At 52.8% G+C, this 20,400-nt stretch overlaps 1 protein-coding gene across 2 annotated transcripts in view; it reads right to left on the bottom strand.

Moving 5' to 3' along the window:
* The window catches only part of bbox1 (butyrobetaine (gamma), 2-oxoglutarate dioxygenase (gamma-butyrobetaine hydroxylase) 1), a 302,194-nt gene that overhangs the window by 33,700 nt on the left and 248,094 nt on the right, over positions 1-20,400 (bottom strand). For both annotated transcript variants that reach the window (XM_072466641.1, XM_072466642.1), the window contains one exon: positions 5,238-5,343. In XM_072466641.1, coding sequence (XP_072322742.1) covers positions 5,238-5,343 — 106 coding nt within the window. The remainder of the gene's footprint in view (positions 1-5,237; positions 5,344-20,400) is intronic.

Here is a 20,400-nt window from a genome sequence, read left to right as displayed (position 1 = left end):
ACCCTCTGCGTAAAAAACTTGCCTCGTACATCTACTCTAAACTTTGCCCCTCTCACCTTAAACCTATGCCCCCTAGTAATTGACCCCTCTACCCTGGGGAAAAGCCTCTGACTATCCACTCTGTCTATGCCCCTCATAATTTTGTATACCTCTATCAGGTCGCCCCTCAACCTCCTTCGTTCCAGTGAGAACAAACCGAGTTTATTCAATCGCTCCTCATAGCTTATGCCCTCCATACCAGGCAACATTCTGGTAAATCTCTTCTGCACCCTCTCTAAAGCCTCCACATCCTTCTGGTAGTGTGGCGACCAGAATTGAACACTATACTCCAAGTGTGGCCTAACTAAGGTTCTATACAGCTGCAACATGACTTGCCAATTCTTATACTCAAATTGAAGGAAAAAGCATACAAAGTGGCAAAAATTAGTGGGAGACTAGAGGACTGGGAAATCTTTAGGGGGCAACAGAAAGCTACTAAAAAAGCTATAAAGAACAGTAAGATAGATTATGAGAGTAAACTTGCTCAGAATATAAAAACAGATAGTAAAAGTTTCTACAAATATATAAAACAAAAAAGAGTGGCTAAGGTAAATATTGGTCCTTTAGAGACTGAGAAGGGAGATTTAATAATGGGAGATGAGGAAATGGCTGAGGAACTGAACAAGGGTTAGATAGGGTGGACAGTGAGAGCCTTCTCCCGCGGATGGAAATGGCTAGCACGAGGGGACATAGCCTTAAACTGAGGGGTAATAGATATAGGACAGAGGTCAGGGGTAGGTTCTTTACGCAAAGAGTAGTGAGGCCGTGGAATGCCCTACCTGCTACAGTAGTGAACTCGCCAACATTGAGGGCATTTAAAAGTTTATTGGATAAACATATGGATGATAATGGTATAGTGTAGGTTAGATGGCTTTTGTTTCGGTGCAACATCGTGGGCCGAAGGGCCTGTACTGCGCTGTATTGTTCTATGTTCTATGTCCTAAGTATTTTGGGTCGGTCTTCACAGTGGAAGACACAAATAACATGCCAGTGACTGATAGAAATGAGGCTATGACAGGTGAGGACCTTGTCAGGATTGTTATCACTAAGAAGGTAGTGATGGGCAAGCTAATGGGGCTAAAGGTAGACAAGTCTCCTGGCCCTGATGGAATGCATCCCAGAGTGCTAAAAGAGATGGCTAGGGAAATTGCAAATGCACTAGTGATAATTTACCAAAATTCACTAAACTCTGGGGTGGTCCCGGCGGATTGGAAATTAGCAAATGTGACACCACTGTTTTAAAAAGGAGGTAGGCAGAAAGCGGTTAATTATAGGCCAGTGAGCTTAACTTCGGTAGTAGGGAAGATGCTGGAATCTATCATCAAGGAAGAAATAATGAGGCATCTGGATGGAAATTGTCCCATTGGGCAGACGCAGCATGAGTTCATAAAGTGCAGGTCGTGCCTAACTAATTTAGTGGAATTGTTTGAGGACATTACCAGTGCAGTAGATAACGGGGAGCCAATGGATGTGGTATATCTGGATTTCCAGAAAGCCTTTGACAAGGTGCCACACAAAAGGTTGCTGCATAAGATAAAGATGCATGGCATTAAGGGGAAAGTAGTAGCATGGATACAGGATTGGTTAATTAATAGAAAGCAAAGAGTGGGGATTAATGGGTGTTTCTCTACTTGGCAATCAGTAGCTAGTGGTGTCCCTCAGGGATCAGTGATGGGCCCACAATTGTTCACAATTTACATAGATGATTTGGAGTTTGGGACCAAGGGCAATGTGTCCAAGTTTGCAGACGACACTAAGATGAGTGGTAAAGCAAAAAGTGCAGAGGATACTGGAAGTCTGCGGAGGGATTTGGATAGGCTAAGTGAATGGGCTAGGGTCTGGCAGATGGAATACAATGTTGACAAATGTGAGGTTATCCATTTTGGTAGGAATAACAGCAAAAGGGATTATTATTTAAATGATAAAATATTAAAACATGCTGCTGTGCAGAGAGACCTGGGTGTGCTAGTGCATGAGTCGCAAAAAGTTGGTTTACAGGTGCAACAGGTGATTAAGAAGGCGAATGGAATTTTGTCCTTTTTGTCCTTCATTGCTAGAGGGATGGTGTTTAAGACGAGGGAGGTTATGCTGCAATTGTATAAGGTGTTAGGTGAGGCCACACCTGGAGTATTGTGTTCAGTTTTGGTCTCCTTACTTGAGAAAGGACGTACTGGCACTGGAGGGTGTGCAGAGGAGATTCACTTGGTTAATCCCAGAGCTGAAGGGGTTGGAATACGAGGAGAGGTTGAGTAGACTGGGACTGTACTCGTTGGGATTTAGAACGATGAGGGGGGATCTTATAGAAACATACAAAATTATGAAGGAATAGATAGGATAGATCCGGGCAGGTTGCTTCCACTGGCGGGTGAAAGCAGAACTAGGGGGCCTAGCCTCAAAATAAGGGGAAGTAGATTTAGGACTGAGTTTAGGAGGAACTTCTTCACCCAAAGGGTTGTGAATCTATGGAATTCCTTGCCCAGTGAAGCAGTAGAGGCTCCTTCATTAAATGTTTTTAAGATAAAGATAGATAGTTTTTTGAAGAATAAAGGGATTAAGGGTTATGGTGTTCGGGCCAGAAAGTGGAGCTGAGTCCACAAAAGATCAGCCATGATCTCATTGAATGACAGAGCAGGCTCGAGGGGCCAGATGGCCTACTCCTGCTCCTAGTTCTTATGTTCTTTTCGTCGAAGCTGTGCAGCATTGGAGACATTAGCTGGCCGGCAGGAGATTCACTCTCCTCACTGACCAACAGTCGGTAGCCTTTCATGTTTGACAATGCACAGCGGGGCAAAATTAAAAATGATAAGATCTTATGGTGGAGGATCGAGCTCTCCACCTATAATTACGAGATCTTGTATCGTCCCGGTAAGCTCAACGAGCCTCCTGATGCCCTGTCCTGCGGCACTTGTGCCAGTGTACAAGTAGACCGACTCCGGACCCTCCACGACAACCTCTGCCACCCGGGGGTCACCCATTTCTTCCACTTGGTTAAAACCCGCAATCTGCCCTACTCCATCGAGGAGGTCAGGGCCGTGACCAGAAACTGCCAAATCTGCGCGGAGTGCAAGCCTCACTTCTACAGGCCAGAGAAAGCACACCTGGTGAAGGCGTCCTGCCCCTTTGAACGCCTCAGCATGGATTTCAAAGGGCCCCTTCCCTCCACCAACCGCAACACGTATTTCTTAAACGTGATTGATGAGTACTCCCGGTTCCCTTTCGCCATCCCCAATCCCGACATGACGGCTGCTACCGTCATTAAAGCCCTCCACAGCATCTTTACCCTGTTCGGTTTCCCCGTCTACATCCATAGCGAGAGGGGGTCCTCCTTCATGAGTGATGAGCTGAGTCAATTCCTGCTCAGCAAGGGCATTGCCTCCAGCAGGACGACCAGTTACAACCCCTGGTGAACCGGCAGGTAGAGAGGGAGAACGGGACAGTTTGGAAGGCTGTCCTACTGGCCCTACAGTCCAAGAATCTCCCAGTGTCCCGATGGCAGGAGGTCCCCCCCGATGCACTTCACTCCATCCGATCACTACTGTGCACTACTACCAACAAAACACCTCATGAACGTCTCCTTGCCTTCCCTAGGAAGTCCTCCTTGGGGACTTCGCTCCCAACATGGTTGGCAGCCCCCAGACCCGTCCTACTCCGCAAACACGTACGGGCCCACAAGTCGGATCCACTGGTCAAGAGGGTACATCTCCTCCATGCTAACCCCCAGTATGCCTATGTGGCGCACCTCAATGGCCGACAAGACACGGTCTCCCTCCGGAATCTGGCCCCTTCTGGATCCCCCCCCCTCCCCCCCCACCCCACCAACCCCAATCATTTTTTCACCGGCGCACATCACCGCAGCCCCCTTCCCAGGAGGATCCGTCCTCCCTCTGGCCCCATCTGGATGCGATGAAGCTGAAGATGACATGCTCCCAGAGCCATGGATGCCCAAGCCGACGCCAGCATCACCGCCGGGACTGCGACGATCGCAGAGGACGACCAGGGCCTCCGACCGGCTGATAGTTTCATTGTAAAATGAACTTGTAAATAATTGTCGGTAAATATGTGTCTTGCATGTAAAGGCACCGAAGGGTACCGCTATAACCTCTACCACTGTAAAAGCAAGGCCACCACCCCCGCCGGACTCTTTTTTAAACAGGGGGTGAATGTGGTAGGCTTTATTAGGGGTATCGCGGTACCTAGGTGGGATGTACCTTATACTGTAGTATGAGTGGTGGAACCTGCCTGCTGGTTCCGCCCAGCAGACAGAGCATAAGAGTGTGTGTTTCACCCACAGCAGTCATTCTGTACCGGAGCTGCTGGGGTAACTACTTGTTCATTAAAGCCTTCAATTGGACTACAATCTCGCTACAGTAGTCATTGATCGTGCATCACCCGCCATCCCTCGAAGTGAGCTCTAACGACCTGCACTGTCGAGCAAAATTCTCAGTCAAAGCAACATCTTCGCCTGGGGCCATTATCTGATGCACACAACACTGCCAAAAGTGTTGTCAAAAGTGAAGGATAATGTTACATCGGTCTCTGAAACCATTAGAATCACTTAACCTCTGATCAACGTTGTACCTGTTTTAACGCACAACATTCTGTTCCTTTCCAGTGAAAATACCAGACTGTCCCTGCACTCCTGAAACAACTCTCTTCCTCTCTTGTCGAAGAGTGCTTAAAGCATAACAGAAATGCCCAGTGTCTCAGTGCATTTTCACAAAACGTTAGCTCAGATAGTTGGGTGACTGACTGGTTCACGATGCGGAATAATGCCAATCTCGTGGGTTCAATTCCCGGATCGGCTGAGGTTATTCATGAAGGCCCCGCCTTCTCAACCTCGCCCCTTACCTGAAATGTGGTAACCCTCAGGTTAAATCACCACCAGTTAGCTCTCTCAAAGGGGAGAGCAGCCTCTGGGACTGAGGTGCCATTTACATGTCACAAATACTCGATGGCCGCACCTTGGTTATTTTTTTCTTTCCAACAATTGTGACCTTTGTGTGAGAAGATATATGTTCTGCAAAACAGTCACGTTAGACAATGCATATGCAACAGTGGACAAATGTTTTTAATTAAATCAAACATGGACTTGAATCCAATCCACTCAATTTTTTTTTGCTTTATGTTTTATTTTCTTGGGGTTTTTTTGGAAGGAAAAAGCAGTTTAATGGGTTTTAGGCAAGAGCAAGTCATCTTACCCCAGGGGGATGTTGCAGTGCAGAGTAGTCGGTATGAAAGCTCAGCTTCCCAGATGTGTAAGCAACATTGCTAGCATCAATCTTATCCTCCACTTGCCAAGTAAGCCTTTTAAAAAGAAGACAGGCAGATAAAATGAAGTTAGGCTGTAACATGCTCTTGCTAAACAAACTCTGAAATTTATTTGTGTTACTTCATTTGGACAAGAATAATATGATTAAACTTGTATACTTTGTTCCTTGCCTTTAGCAGTTTAACTGATTTCCATTGGTATTATGTAAAAGTGTTTTTAAAAATCTTGATACATTAATATACATCCATCTACAGCATATGAATTCATGATGACTTACTACTGGGCCCAGGTATTATTGAAAAGGAGACCACATCACTGAGGACCAGGTGACTATTTGTTTAATTAATAGTTTTACAATTTTTCAACACTGCTGTGAAGTTTATGGGCATGATCTAATGGCCGCATCGCGCCCGACAAGGGACGCAACTCAGCCAATAAATCTCATGAGAGGCCTCCCCTTAAGTGGTCCTGCCCTTATGAGGTGGGGTGCAGGGGGCTTGAGGACCCCCCAACAGGTAGGTTGGGGCGTTGGGGGAATCTGTGGGTCGTGCTGGGGATCACGTGATTGGGGCGCCATTTTATCTCTTTCTGCACTGACGAGTGATGCTCCTCAGTGCAGGAAATGAAGGTAAGGGCAGCCTTGGCAGGTCTTCCCCACCAAAGCCTGAAAAAATAACAGCGTCCCATTCGATAGCAGGGCCGTTCCCGGTGGTTTTTCCTAAACCAGCCCACGACGGACTCTGTTTTTTTTGTTAAATTGTGCCCTATATTACTTGAAATTGTTGGCAAAAAATATTGGGCCAGAAAGCGGGGGTGGGGGGGGGGGGTGGGAAGGGGGTGGGAAGGGGGGGGGGAGATGACTGAATGGGCCGGTTTGAAGGTCGCAGGTGTTCACGCACCTCAAAAGCTTGAAAGCAATTCCGGATTTGGCCACGTACCAGTTGATCATGGGAGGAGATTTTAACTGTGTCCTGGAGCCGAGGGTGGATAGATCAAGCTCCAGGTCGATGGTTAGGGTACGAATGGCAAGGGAGCTGGGGGGGTTTATGGAGAGGATGGGTATGGTGGATCCATGGCACTTTCAGAACCCAGGGGGAAGGGAGTATCCCTTCTTTTCACATGTCTATAAGGTATATTCGAGGATTGATTACTTTGTAGTGAGTCAGGAGATTTTGATTGGGGTGGAGGGGGCAGAGTATGCGGGGATAGTTATCTCGGACCATGCACCCCACTGGCTGGATATTCGGTTCAGTACGGGACGAGAGCAGAGGCCGGGGTGGAGGTTTGACTCGGGGTTGTTGGCGGATGGAGGTTTTTGTGTAAGGTGCGGTTGGAGGTTAGGGATTATGTGGAGATCAATCAGAATGGGGAGGTATCGGTGGGGATTTTTTGGGAAGCACTGAAGGCTGTGGTCCGGGGAGAAATGATCTAATTTGCGGTTTGTGCGAATAAGGAAAAGAGGGCGGAACATGACCGTCTAGTGAGCGAGATAGTGGAGGTGGACAGGGAATATTCGAGGGTGCCCACCGTGGAGGGATTGGCGAGGAGGAAAAAGTTGCAGGGGCAATTTGACAGGCTGACAACGAGGAGGGCGGTAGGGCAACTGCATAAGGCAAGAGGGGTGCAATACGAGGATGGGGAGAAGGCGAGCCGCATGCTGGCGCACCAGCTGCGGAGGCAGGCTGCGTCCAGGGAAATATTAAAGATCCGGACTGGGGTGGGGATGTGGTGTCAGAGCCAGGGAAGATAAATAAGGCATTCAGAGAGTATTACCAAGGACTTTATGAGGCAGACCCAGTAGGAGAGGAGGGGGACATGGGGTGGTTTCTGGACAAGCTGGAATTTCCCCAGGTGGAGGAAGCAAAGAGGCCCCTGGGGCTGAGGGAGCTGCCGGATAGTATCAGGGGTATGAAGTCGGGGAAGGCCCCTGGGCCGGATGGGTACCCGACAGAATTTTATAAGGAATTTGCGGCAGACCTGGCACCACATCTGTTGGGGGCGTTTCATGAAGCACTGGAGAAGGGGGAGTTGCCGGAGACGATGAAGCAGGCAGTAATCACACTAATCCCCAAAAAAGGCAAGATCCGGTGGAATGAGGGTTATATAGATCCATATCGCTATTGAACACGGATGTGAAAGTATTGGCTAAGTTTTTAGAACATAGAACAGTACAGCACAGAACAGGCCCTTCGGCCCTCGATGTTGTGCCGAGCATTGTAAGAGCACTGTTGGCGGGGAGGATGGAGGATTGTGTCCCGGGGGTGGTTGCAGAAGATCAAACAGGCTTCGTGAAGGGCAGGCAGCTCGCGAGTAATATAAGACGGCTGTTGAATGTGGTGATTAATCCGTCGAGAGCTCTGGTACCGGAGGTGGTGGTGTCCATGGACGCGGATGGAGTGGGGTACTTGTTCGAAATTTTGGGAAGGTTTGGGTTTGGGACGAGATTTGTGGCATGGGTGCGGTTGCTGTATGTGGCGCCAAGAGCGAGGGTGAGGACGAATGATATGAGCTCACGAAGCTTTGACATACACAGGGGTACGAGGCAGGGGTGCCCGCTGTCGCCGCTGCTGTTTGTACTGGCCATACAGCCATTGGCGATGGCTCTCAGGGGGTCGGCAGAGTGGCAGGGGATAATGAGGGGGCAGAGGGAGCATCAGATGTCGCTATATGCCGATGACCTCTTGCTGTATGTTTCGGATCCGTTGGAGAGTATGGGAAGGATTATGGGCATGTTGCGGAGGTTTGGAGGGTTCTCGGGATACAAGCTGAATGTAGGGAAAAGCGAGGTATTCCCGGTGAATGAGCTAGCATAGCGGGCTAGTTTAGGGGGGTTGCCATTTACGGTAGCGAGGGATAGGTTTAGGTACTTGGGGATTCAGGTAGCAAGGGAATGGACGGGGCTCCATAAGTGGAACTTAATGAAGCTGGTGGAGGAGGCCAGGGAGGATCTTAAGAGGTGGGATACACTGCACTTAACGTTGGCGGGGAGGGTCCAAGTGGTGAAAATGAATATTATGCCGAGGTTCTTGTTTATCTTTCAGGCTCTCCCGATCTTTATACCAAGGCAGCAGAGGTGGTTGGCGTTGCCAAACTTGCTTCATTATTATTGGGCAGCGAATGTGGACAAGGTGCGGCGGTGGTGGGAAGGAGAAGGGGTAGAGTGGGTTAGGGTGGAGGGGGAATCTTGTAAGGGGTCTAGTCTGAGGGCTATGGTGACGGCAGCATTGCCAATGGTTCCGAGTAGGTATTCAGGGAGCCCAGTGGTGCAGTCCACGGTGAAGATATGGAATCAGCTGAGGAGGCATTTAAGGGTGGAAGGGATGTCGGTGCTAACACCGCTGTGCGAGAATCATGGGTTTGAGCCAGGTGGGGATGGATAGTGTATACAGGAGGTGGAGGGAAGTGGGGCTGGTGAGGGATTTGTATTTGGAGGAAGGGTTTGTCAGTCTGGAGGAGCTAAGGGAAAGGGTAGAGCTGCCGAGGGGTAGTGAGTTCAGGTATCTACAGGTTAGGGACTTTGCACGAAAGGTCTGGAAGGGGTTACCTAGATTGCCGGGATACACCCTGCTGGAGCGACTGCTGCTTCCGGATGTGGAAGGGGAGGGAAGAATTGGGGATATATATAAGTGGCTGGGGGAGCAGGGAGGCGAGCGGGTGGTGAAGATCAAGGAGGAATGGGAAGTGGAGTCGGGAATGGAGATCAATTGGGGAGTATGGAGTGAGGCACTGCGAAGGGTAAACAGGACCTCCTCTTGTGCAAGGATGAGCCTGATACAGCTTAAGGCGGTGCACAGGGTGCATATGACTCAGGCGAGAATGAGTGGGTTCTTTCAGGGGGCAGCAGATGAGTGTGAGAGGTGTGGGCGGGGGTCAGTGAATCATGCGCACATGTTTTGGGGTTGTGAAAAATTGGGAAGATTCTGGGCGGGAGTGTTCACGGTCTTAGCCAGGGTAGTGGAGGAGGGAGTGGACCGGACCCTTTGGTGGCGATATTTGGGGTTTCAGAGAAGCCGGAGTTCATGGAGAGGAGGAAGGCCGATGTCTTGGCCTTCGCCTCTCTGATTGCATGGCGACAAATTTTGCTGGAGTGGCGGTCGGCATCGCCACCGGGGGTAGCAGCGTGGTTGGGTGACCTGTATGACTTCCTGCGGTTAGAGAAGATAAAGTATGAGTTAAGGGGCTCAGCAGGGGAGTTTGAGAAAAGGTGGGGGATGTTTGTGACCGTGTTTGAGGAGCTGTTCGTCGCAGGGGTGGGTGGGGGTGGTGGTGGGGGGGGGGGGGGGGGGGGGGGTGATGGGGAGGGGGCTGAAAAAGGAGAAAAATCTGTACAAACTGTAGAGTTGATTGTTGGGAAGAATGTTTCCCGGGGTGTTTATTTGCTGTAACCTACTTTGATACAAGTTTGAATAAAATGCGTTTAAAAAAAAAAATATTGGGCCAGAACCTACTGCAAAAATAAGTGATACCAACTGCACTCTTGCTATTTATGCATAAATTAGACAGCAACTTCACGTGAATGCAGATGTGCTGTTAAACATGAAAACCTGAATATTTCTGTCATGGATGGATGAAGAGGATATCTCGCTGATTGGCTCTCCATTCAAATGTGCTGAACAGCATGAAATTCCATGATGGTAGAAATGGATTAAAATCACCAAAGAACCTTAGAAGTTGTCCATTTCAGACAAAACACCTTTGTTAATGGAATTATAAGTCTTAATTACTTCCAATCGCCATTTTGGCACTGAAAATTAACTTTCACAAGTGCGGAGCCTCATAACTTCAGACTTTAATTCATGTTGGGAGATGCAAAATTTTAAAACTATTTTTCCTTTTAACATTTTCCTTGGCTTTTTCCATTAATTTTCTTTGGCTTTTTCTCTCTCAATCCAATCTCTCCCTCGCTTTATTTTGCTTTCTCTATCTGTCTTGACATTGACTTCACCGTTGTAACACATCCTGGTTTTGAATGACCTGTTCATCAGCAATTCTTTAAATTTGTTTTGCTTAAGGAGACACAAAGTTGCCTGCACCATTCCATTCACTAGGTCCCAGGTGCCATGTCGAAGATGCCATGCGTTTGAATCTAAAACTTGCAGAAATTTCCCCCAGAGGGAAATATGGAGGCGGGTGGGAGGGGGTTGGGGGGGGTGGGGGTGGGGAGCATTTGTTCGTACAGGAGGGGGTGGGTCGGGAGCCTGCTACTTCCCTGTCACTTTCTGATTCAGCCAGGAGATCTTGTCAGTGTGGATGTCACCAGTGTTTGTGGCAGAAGTGAGGCCCCGCCACATCCCTCATTAAATTCCTCCCTTCCAGTGTAAAAAGGTTGTAGATTAGCAAGATTACTAAACAGCAAACGCTATGCGTTCAGCAACCACTATAACAAGAACAATAACTTGAAATTATACTTATACAGTAAAGTAAAGCTAAGGGCTATGGTTAGTTCTGTCTCATTATTTAACCTTCCATAGCCTTGTGTTTTCATGCTGGTCTGTTTTTACCTTTCCCATAAATGTGTGGTAATTCAAGGAAATCTACTTTCATTTTTGTTTTCTGACCGTCTCTTTCCAGTTGCTAATCTATACGTTTTCAACTTTGCTCAGCAGAGGGCACTACACAACTATAACTGTAAGATGGAAAGCAACAGAGTTTAATGTCAGGGCTACAACTTCTAACTGTATAGTTAGTAATCCGCCAACATTTAATCACAAAATAAATAATTTATAAGTTGATTCTGTATAAATTATATTTCATTGCCTATGCTGAGTCAACTAAACTGGGCAACTGTAAGCTGAATTATTACCAGAAAACAGACATTTTCCAAATATATACATTTTCACTGGGTTCCTCCAATGCGATTCCCACCATTCGTAGTTCATTGGCTTGAGGGTTTTTTGGTGAATTAGACTACGTGGAAACACAAATTGATGCACTGAGAGTAGGGCACAGAATCTAATCAATGGCAATATAAAGATTGATGTGGAGAAGCCGGCGTTGGACTGGGGTGAGCACAGTAAGAAGTCTTACAACACCCCTCCTTCCCCCCAGCCAGGTGGCATGGATCGCATGGGTCCAACTGTTGGAGGCTGGCACCTGGCCAGGTGGACCAACTCACTTGTCCCCCCATCCCCCTCCCCGGCACGGCCCCCCCCCCCATCCTCCTCCCCGGCACGGACCCCCCCTCCATCCTCCTCCCCGGCACGGACCCCCCATCCCCTCCCCGGCACGGACCCCCCATCCCCCTCCCCGGCACGGACCCCCATCCTCCTCCCCGGCACGGACCCCCCATCCTCCTCCCCGGCACGGACCCCCCATCCTCCTCCCCGGCACGGACCCCCCATCCCCCTCCCCGGCACGGACCCCCCATCCCCCTCCCCGGCACGGGCCCCCCCCATCCCACCCCCCCCATCCCCCTCCCCGGCATGGACCCCCCATCCTCCTCCCCAGCACGGACCCCCCATCCCCCTCCCCGGCACGGACCCCCCATCCCCCTCCCCGGCACGGGCCCCCCCCATCCTCCTCCCCGGCACGGGCCCCCCCCCATCCTCCTCCCTGGCACGGACCCCCATCCCACTCCCCGGCACGGACCCCCCATCCCCCTCCCCGGCACGGGCCCCCCCCCCCATCCCCCTCACGTGCCCCCCATCCCCCTCCCCGGCACGGGCCCCCCCCCCAACCTCCTCCCCGGCACGGGCCTCCATCCCCCTCCCCGGCACAGGCCCCCCCCCCATCCCCCCCCCCATCCCCCTCCCCGGCACGGACCCCCCATCCCCCTCCCCGGCACGGACCCCCCATCCTCCTCCCCGGCACGGACCCCCCTCCCGGCACTCCCCCGGAGCACAGCCCACTCTAACCACCTCCCCCGCCGCACACACACACACACAACCCGAGACACACCTCTCCCCACACATTCAGACTGCGGCCACGCCATCGCCTGCCCAGCGGCCAACCCCCCAGGCCGTCACTCACCTCCACGCTGGTCGGCGTGAACCTGGAGCACAGGGTCACGCCGATGAAAAGGAGGTTTGATTTACGTCGATGTGACCGGTCATCACGTCGACGGGACTTCGGCCCATCCGGAAGGCAGAATATCGGTAGGCCCAAAATCGGCTGCCTTGCGCAGACCGGTGCCATTCTCCGACGTCTGCGGCGCCATTAACGCCCAGCCGACTTTTCTCCCTTTGGAGACTTCGGCAACCGGCGGGGGCGGGATTCACGGCGGCCAACGGCCATTCTCCGACCCGCTGGGGGGTCGGAGAATGACGCCCAAGGTAGCAATTAAGGTATCAAGGGAAGGAAGCCACGTTGTGCTTTCTCGATGGCATCAGCCCACTGAAGCTCACCATCATCAACTTTTTCTGGATCCTGGATCCTTGTAGCGCACAAAGACTTCATGAGACGAATAGAGTGAAGTCGATGAGGCTTTATTAAGCGTGTCTGTTCCCCCGCAGCTCGATAGTAAACTGGCCTGCGGGGGAAGACTCCGGCTTCTTATACTCCGCCTTCAGGGCAGAGCTAGAGGTCGACGGCCAACCAGGACCCGGGATCTGTCAGCCAATGACATTAGGGCTTCCAGTCCCACATGACCCCCAATACATACTACCACATTCACCCCTTGTCAAAAATGAACCCGGCGGGGTGATGCTTCGAATGGTGGTAAGGGTTTACGGGGCTGGTCCTGGGAGGAAAAAACATTCACAAGGCAATACAGTATTGTACAATTTTGTCCTGTTGCAACTATTTACAGAGGGTATGGGAAGAAAAGCAAAATGTTCTTGCGAAAAGTCCATATTTAGTTTTAGATCGACGCCACGAGTCGGTCGGGTGGTCTGGTCGTCCGTGTCGATCGCCTCGGCCCCGGTGGTGGTGGTGCTTGTACCAGTGTTGTCGCCTCCAGGAGCCTTACGGTTTCAGCTTGGGCTTTATTCTTGGTCGGTGCTGAGGGGAGGGGAACCGATCCTCCTGGGAAGGGGGCGGTCGCGGGGTGCGGCGGTGGCAGGAAGGGGGGGGTTGGGTTGATGGTGTCGGGGGGGTGTGCGTGTTGCCGGCGGGCGCCAGATCCCGCAGGGAGACTGTGTCCTGTCGGCCGTCGGGGTACTCCACGTAGGCGTACTGGGGGTTTGCGTGGAGGAGGTGAACCCTTTCGACCAACGGGTCTGCCTAATGTGCCTGCACATGCTTTCGGAGCAGGATGGGTCCTGGGGCCGCCAGCCAGGTCGGCAGCGACGTTTCAGAGGAGGACCTCCTAGGGAAAACAAGGAGACGCTCATGAGGCGTTTGATTAGTGCTCGTACATAATAACGACCGGATGGAGTGGAGAGCGTCCGGGAGGACCTCCTGCCACCATGAAACTGGGAGGTCCCTGGACCGTAGGGCCAGTAGGACGGCCTTCCAGACCGTGCCGTTCTCCCTCTCTACTTGCCCGTTCCCCCGGGGGTTGTAGCTGGTCGTCCTGCTTGAGGCTATGCCCTTGCTGAGCAGGAACTGGCGCAGCTCGTCACTCATGAAAGAGGACCCCCTGTCGCTGTGGACGTATGCGGGGTAACCGAACAGTGTGAAGATGCTGTTCAGGGCTTTAATGACTGTGGCCGCGGTCATGTCAGAACAGGAAATGGCAAAAGGGAAGCGGGAGTATTCGTCCACCACATTAAGAAAATATGCGTTGCGGTCGGTGGAGGGGAGGGGCCCTTTGAAATCGAGACTGAGGCGTTCAAAGGGGCGGGAAGCCTTAATCAGGTGCGCTCCATCCGGCCTGAAAAAATGCGGCTTGCATTCCGCGCAGATGTGGCAGTCCCTTGTGACTGTACGGACCTCCTCTAAAGAGTATGGGAGAGTGCGGGACTTGATAAAGTGGTAAAACCGAGTGACCCCCGGGTGGCAGAGGTCCTCGTGGAGGGTTTGGAGGCGGTTAATTTGTGCGTTGGCACATGTGCCGCGGGATAGGGCATCGGACGGCTCGTTCAGCTTTCCGGGACGATACAAAATCTCATAGTTGAAGGTGGAGAGCTCGATCCTCCACCTTAAGATCTTGTCGTTTTTAATTTTGCCCCGCTGTGCATTATCGAACATGAAGGCTACCGACCGTTGGTCCGTGAGGAGAGTGAATCTCCTGCCGGCCAGGTAATGCCTCCAATGTTGCACAGCTTCCACTATGGCTTGGACTTCCTTTTCTACTGAAGAGTGGCGGATTTCTGAGGCGTGGAGGGTCCGGGAGAAAAAGGCCACGGGTCTGCCCGCTTGGTTAAGGGTGGCCGCTAGAGCTACGTCGGAGGCGTCGCTCTCGACCTGGAAGGGGAGGGACTCGTCGATGGCGCGCATCGTGGCCTTTGCGATATCCGCTTTGATGCGGCTGAAGGCCTGGCAAGCCTCTGTCGACAGAGGGAAGGTCGTGGTCTGTATTAGGGGGCGGGCCTTGTCTGCGTACTGGGGGACCCACTGGGCGTAGTATGAAAAGAACCCCAGGCAGCGTTTCAGGGCTTTTGGGCAGTGCGGGAGGAGAAATTCCATGAGTGCGCGCATACGTTCGGGGTCGGGGCCTATTATCCCATTGCGCACTACGTAGCCCAGAATGGCTAGCCGATCGGTGCTAAAAACGCACTTGTCCTCGTTGTACGTGAGGTTCAAGGCTTTGGCGGTCTGGAGGAACTTTTGGAGGTTGGCGTCGTGGTCCTGCTGATCGTGGCCGCAGATGGTTACATTGTCGAGATACGGGAACGTGGCCCGCAACCCATGTTGATCAACCATTTGGTCCATCTCCCGTTGGAAGACCGAGACCCCGTTTGTGACGCCAAAAGGGACCCGTAGGAAATGGTATAATCGCCCGTCTGCCTCGAAGGCTGTGTACTTGCGGTCACTTGGGCGGATGGGGAGCTGATGGTAGGCGGACTTGAGGTCCACGGTGGAGAAGACTTTATATTGGGCAATCCGGTTGACCATGTCGGATATGCTGGGGCGAGGGTACGCGTCTAGTTGTGTGTACCTGTTGATGGTCTGGCTATAGTCAATGACCATCCTTTGTTTCTCCCCTGTCTTCACTACTACCACCTGCACTCTCCAGGGACTACTGCTGGCCTGGATTATGCCCTCCTTTAGTAGCCGCTGGACTTCGGACCGAATGAAGGTCCGGTCCTGGGCGCTGTACCGTCTGCTCCTAGTGGCGACGGGTTTGCAATCCGGGGTGAGGTTCGCAAACAAGGACGGGGGTTGCACCTTGAGGGTTGCGAGGCCGCAGATAGTGAGTGGGGGTATTGGGCCGCCGAATTTGAACGTAAGGCTCTGTAGATTGCATTGGAAATCTAATCCCAGCAAGGTGGGGGCACAGAGTTGGGGAAGGACATTTAGTTTGTAGTTTTTGAACTCCCTCCCCAACACCGTTAGGGTAACTATGCAGAATCCCTGGATCTGTACGGAGTGGGATCCTGCAGCTAGGGAAATCTTTTGTGCGCTGGGATAGGAGTCAAGGAACAGCGTCTTACCGTGTCGGGGTGTATAAAGCTCTCCGTGCTCCCGGAGTCGACTAGGCATGGCGTCTCGTGGCCGTTTATTAGCACCGTTGTCGTCGTCGTCTGGAGTGTCCGGGGCCGAGCTTGATCGAGCGTAATTGAAGCGAGACGTGGTTGTAGTAGTGAGTGGGGTCCGTTGTTGCCGTCCAAGATGGCGTCGGGGATGGACAAAATGGCCGCCCCCATACATCGCACGTGGCTGGGGGGTCACAAGATGGCGGCGGGGGTGGACAAAATGGCCGCCCCCACGCGTCGTACAGGTCTGGGCGGTCCAAGATGGCGGCGCCCCTCCTCCCCTCGTGGTGGCCGGGACCCAAAATGGCGGCGTCTGCGGGTCGCACATGGTGAGCTGGGGGGGCTGGGGAGCGCTAGGACCGCGAGCGCTAGGACCGCGAGCGCTAGGACCGCGCGGAGCTCCCTCACCGGGGACAGCGGTGGTCGGGGCCCAAGTAGGTGGCGCCGGCGGGTCAGGCGTGGGGCGCGGGGTGGGGGTTAGGGGGGCGTTAGGGACGCGCAAAACTCCCTCCTCTCCATGGAGAGTGTTGGCCGGGACCCAAAGCGGTAGCGCCGGCGGCGAGTCATACATGGGCTGCGGGGAGGGGGGTTGGGGAGCGTAAGCGGCGTGCAGGGCTCCCTGTTCTCCCGGGACCGCGGTGGTCGGGACCCAGAGCGGCTGCGCCTGCGGGTCGTACATTGCGTGCTGGGGGGGTTGGGGCGCGTAAACAGCTTGCAGGGCTCCCTGTTCTCCCGGGACAGCGGCGACCTCGCGGGACCGGCACACAACCGCATAATGGCCCTTTTTCCCGCAGCTTTTGCAGATAGCTGCGCGGGCCGGGCAGCGCTGTCGGGGGTGTTTCGCCTGGCCGCAGAAATAACAGCGGACGCCCCCGGTGCGACTCGGCGTTTGGACCGCGCAAGCCTGTGGGGTGTCCGGGGGGGAGGTAGGGGGTTTGCCGCGACGGGTACATACGGGGCCCAATGGGCTGCCGCGCGGTCGTGGCCGTAGGCGCGGGTATTACGCGCGGCCACGTCTAGGGAGGCTGCTAGGGCCCGTGCCTCTGAGAGTCCTAGCGACTCTTTTTCTAGAAGTCTTTGGCGGATTTGGGAGGATTGCATACCTGCCACAAAAGCATCGCGCATTAACATGTCCGTGTGTTTGTTTGCGTTCACCGACGGGCAGCTGCAGGCTCGTCCCAAAATCAGCAGCGCGGCGTAGAATTTGTCCATCGATTCTCCGGGAGCTTGCCGTCTCGTCGCGAGGTGGTAGCAAGCGTAGATTTGGTTAACTGGGCGGACATAGAGACTTTTCAGTGCTGCGAACGCCGTCTGGAAATCCTCCGCGTCTTCGATGAGGGAGAAAATCTCCGTGCTCACCCTCGAGTGCAGGACCTGCAGTTTTTGGTCTTCTGTGACCCGGCCGGTGGTCGTTCTGAGGTAGGCCTCAAAGCAAGTCTGCCAGTGCTTGAAGGCTGCTGCCGCGTTCACTGCGTGGGGGCTGATCCTCAGGCATTCCGGAATGATCCTGAGCTCCATAGTCCTTTTTAGGCACGCTTAATAAATTGTAGCGCACAAAGACTCCGTGAGACGAATAGAGTGAAGTCGATGAGGCTTTATTAAGCGTGTCTGTTCCCCCGCAGCTCGATAGTAAACTGGCCTGCGGGGGAAGACTCCGGCTTCTTATACTCCGCCTTCAGGGCGGAGCTAGAGGTCAACGGCCAACCAGGACCCGGGATCTGTCAGCCAATGACATTAGGGCTTCCAGTCCCACATGACCCTCAATACATACTACCACAGTCCTATGACATGCTTAAGGTTTCATTAATGTCCCATGACTTGCTTAAGCCCAGTTTATGATATTAACAGTTGCCTGCATTCCCAAATTTTACATTCTTATGTGTTAATATTAAAATGCAGCATCTGCGATGTTAAACTAATGACTCTTCCTCTTTAACAGCGAGACACAAGGCATAAATTCCAACGGCTAACTTCTTAAGGAAGTGTCCTTCCTTTCTCTTTCTCCGACACCATTTGAATCTTGCAGCACTGACATGTTAGTCGGTGTCCCTGAAAGGGCCCTTTAGTGCGCTCCTCCCATGCTGTCTCAGACTCCTCCCATGCAGGTTTGCTTCTATTTTCGATTTGTATCTGCACCATGAGTTCTATAGTGCAAAATGGTGGTCCACTATTACCTTGAGGCCAGCTTTGATGCTCCCTCTCTCACTGCCCACATCCCAGATATTCACCTGGAACTTTAAGGTGTGAAGTTAGAGCTCCTTCCTGTTATTCTCCAGCCTACCCAGTGTTACCAGGGACGAGATTCTCCGCCCCTCCCCCGCTGGGTTGGAGAATCGCCGGGGGCTGGCGTGAATCCCGCCCCCATCGGTTGCCGAATTCTCCGGCACCGGAGATTCGGCGGGGGCGGGAATCGCGCCGCGCCGGTTGGCGGGCCCCCCCCCCGCGATTCTCCGGCCCGGATGGGCCGAAGTCCCGCTGCTAGAATGCCTGTCCTGCCGGCGTGGATTAAACCACCTCTCTTACCGGCGGGACAAGGCGGCGCGGGCGGGCTCCGGGGTCCTGGGGGGGGCGCGGGGCGATCTGGCCCCGGGGGATGCCCCCACGATGGCCTGGCCCGCGATTGGGGCCCACCGATCCGCGGGCGGGCCTGTGTCGTGGGGACACTCTTCCTTCCGTCTTCGCCACGGTCTCCACCATGGCGGAGGTGGAAGAGACTTCCTCCACTGCGCATGCGCGGGGATGCCGTGAGCGGCCGCTGACGCTCCTGCGCATGCGTCACCCGGCAATGTCATTTCCGCGCCAGCTGGCGGGGCGCCAAAGGCCTTTCCCGCCAGCTGGCGGGGCGGAAATCAGTCTGGCGCGGGCCTAGCCCCTCAACGTTAGAGCTCGGCCGGTCAAGATGCGGAGGATTCCGCACCTTTGAGGCGGCGCGATGCCGGACTGATTTGCGCCGTTTTTGGCGCCGGTCGGCGGACATTGCGCTGATTACGGAGAATTTCGCCCCAGATCTCATTGTTGTTGTGGACAACATTTCCATCCTCTCCTGTGAGCCCATCACTGTTGATATCCCCAGGCCTCATATGGACCTCTACCCACCCCAACTAGAACCGGGCGGCACGGTAGCACAGTGGTTAGCACTGTTGTTTCACAGCGCCAGGGACCCGGGTTCAATTCCTGGCTTAGGTCACTGTCTGTGCGGAGTCTGCACTTTCTCCCTGTGTCTGGTTGGGTTTCCTGCGGGTGCTCCGGTGTCCTCGGTGGATTGGTCATGCTAAATTGCCCCGTAGTGTCCAAAACGTTAGGTGGGGTTGCTGGGTTACGGGGAAAGGATGGAGGTGTGGGCTTAAGTGAGGTGCTCTTTCAGGGGCCGGTGTAGCCCCAATGGGCCAAATGGCCTTCTTCTGCATAGTAAACTCTATGATTCTATGAGTAATGCATAAGGAAATGAACCTTTCGAAGGGAGCCTGCGTTATTTGTGGGAGAAAGAAAAAATGATTCTATAATTCTGTATGCATGGTTACCTATGGAGGAGACCTCCCCAAGAAAGCCCCTTTTTTATCCATTCAATAGATGTGGGCATTGTTGGCTAGATCAGCATTTATTGCCCATCCCTAATTGCCCTTGCGAAGATAGTGATGACCTGCCTTCTTGAACTGCGGCAATCCATGTGGTGCAGGTACAGCTGTGGCGATATGCCTGTAAGCAATATCATAAATGGCAGGTGGTGCGACCTCCAACCAGCAAGTGGCGGTACAGGTACACCCTGTGGTCTCAAGGCAGTGGTCATGTGACAAGGCATGCCAATATAAATGGAGCACATCCGGCCATCGTCAGATGGTTATAAGACGTACATGAGGACAGATGTGAACTTGGGGTGGTTCCAGAGGGGTACAAAGAAACGCCATGATAACTTGCTCTGTAACAGATCATTATCTTACCACGTGTAATTTAGTGAAGATCCTGGTTTGGACAAGTCACAAGTCGTTTGGTAGATTCCTTGCGAGGCATCGAACACCAAACACGACAGCCACGTAGGAGTTCAGGATTTTGACCCAGTGACAGTGAACAAACAATGATCTATTTCCAAGTCACCACCCAGTAACAACTTAACAGGCTGGGCAGCGCCAACCCTCCTGTCTGCCTATCCCTCTCCAAAATCACCCTCCTAACCCACGGTGCCTTATCCGCGCAGATAAGCTCTGAAATCATCCTATTCATCCTTCCAAAGAAAGACTTGGGCACAAATATTGGGAGATTCTGGAAAATAAACAGAAATTTCAGCAGAACTGTCATCTTTCCTGTCTGGACTCTTCCAGCCAGCGAAAGCGATAGCACATTCCTCCTCTTGAAATCCTCTTTCACCCCCTCCACCAAGTTCGCCAAATTCAACTTATGCAATTGGGCCCTCCAATGTGCCATCTTTATACCCAAATATCGAAAACTCAACTTGACCAGCCAAAACAGCAACTTCTTCAACCCCTCCCCTGCATCTGAGCATTTAGCGGGAACACTTTGCTGTTTCTCACACTGAGCTTATATCCCGGACAAGACTCAAACTCCATCAATATCCCCATA

The sequence above is a fragment of the Scyliorhinus torazame genome, chromosome 10 (assembly GCF_047496885.1).
Source record: "Scyliorhinus torazame isolate Kashiwa2021f chromosome 10, sScyTor2.1, whole genome shotgun sequence".
Lineage (NCBI taxonomy): Eukaryota > Metazoa > Chordata > Chondrichthyes > Carcharhiniformes > Scyliorhinidae > Scyliorhinus > Scyliorhinus torazame.
This window is presented reverse-complemented; position numbering and strand designations above follow the sequence as displayed.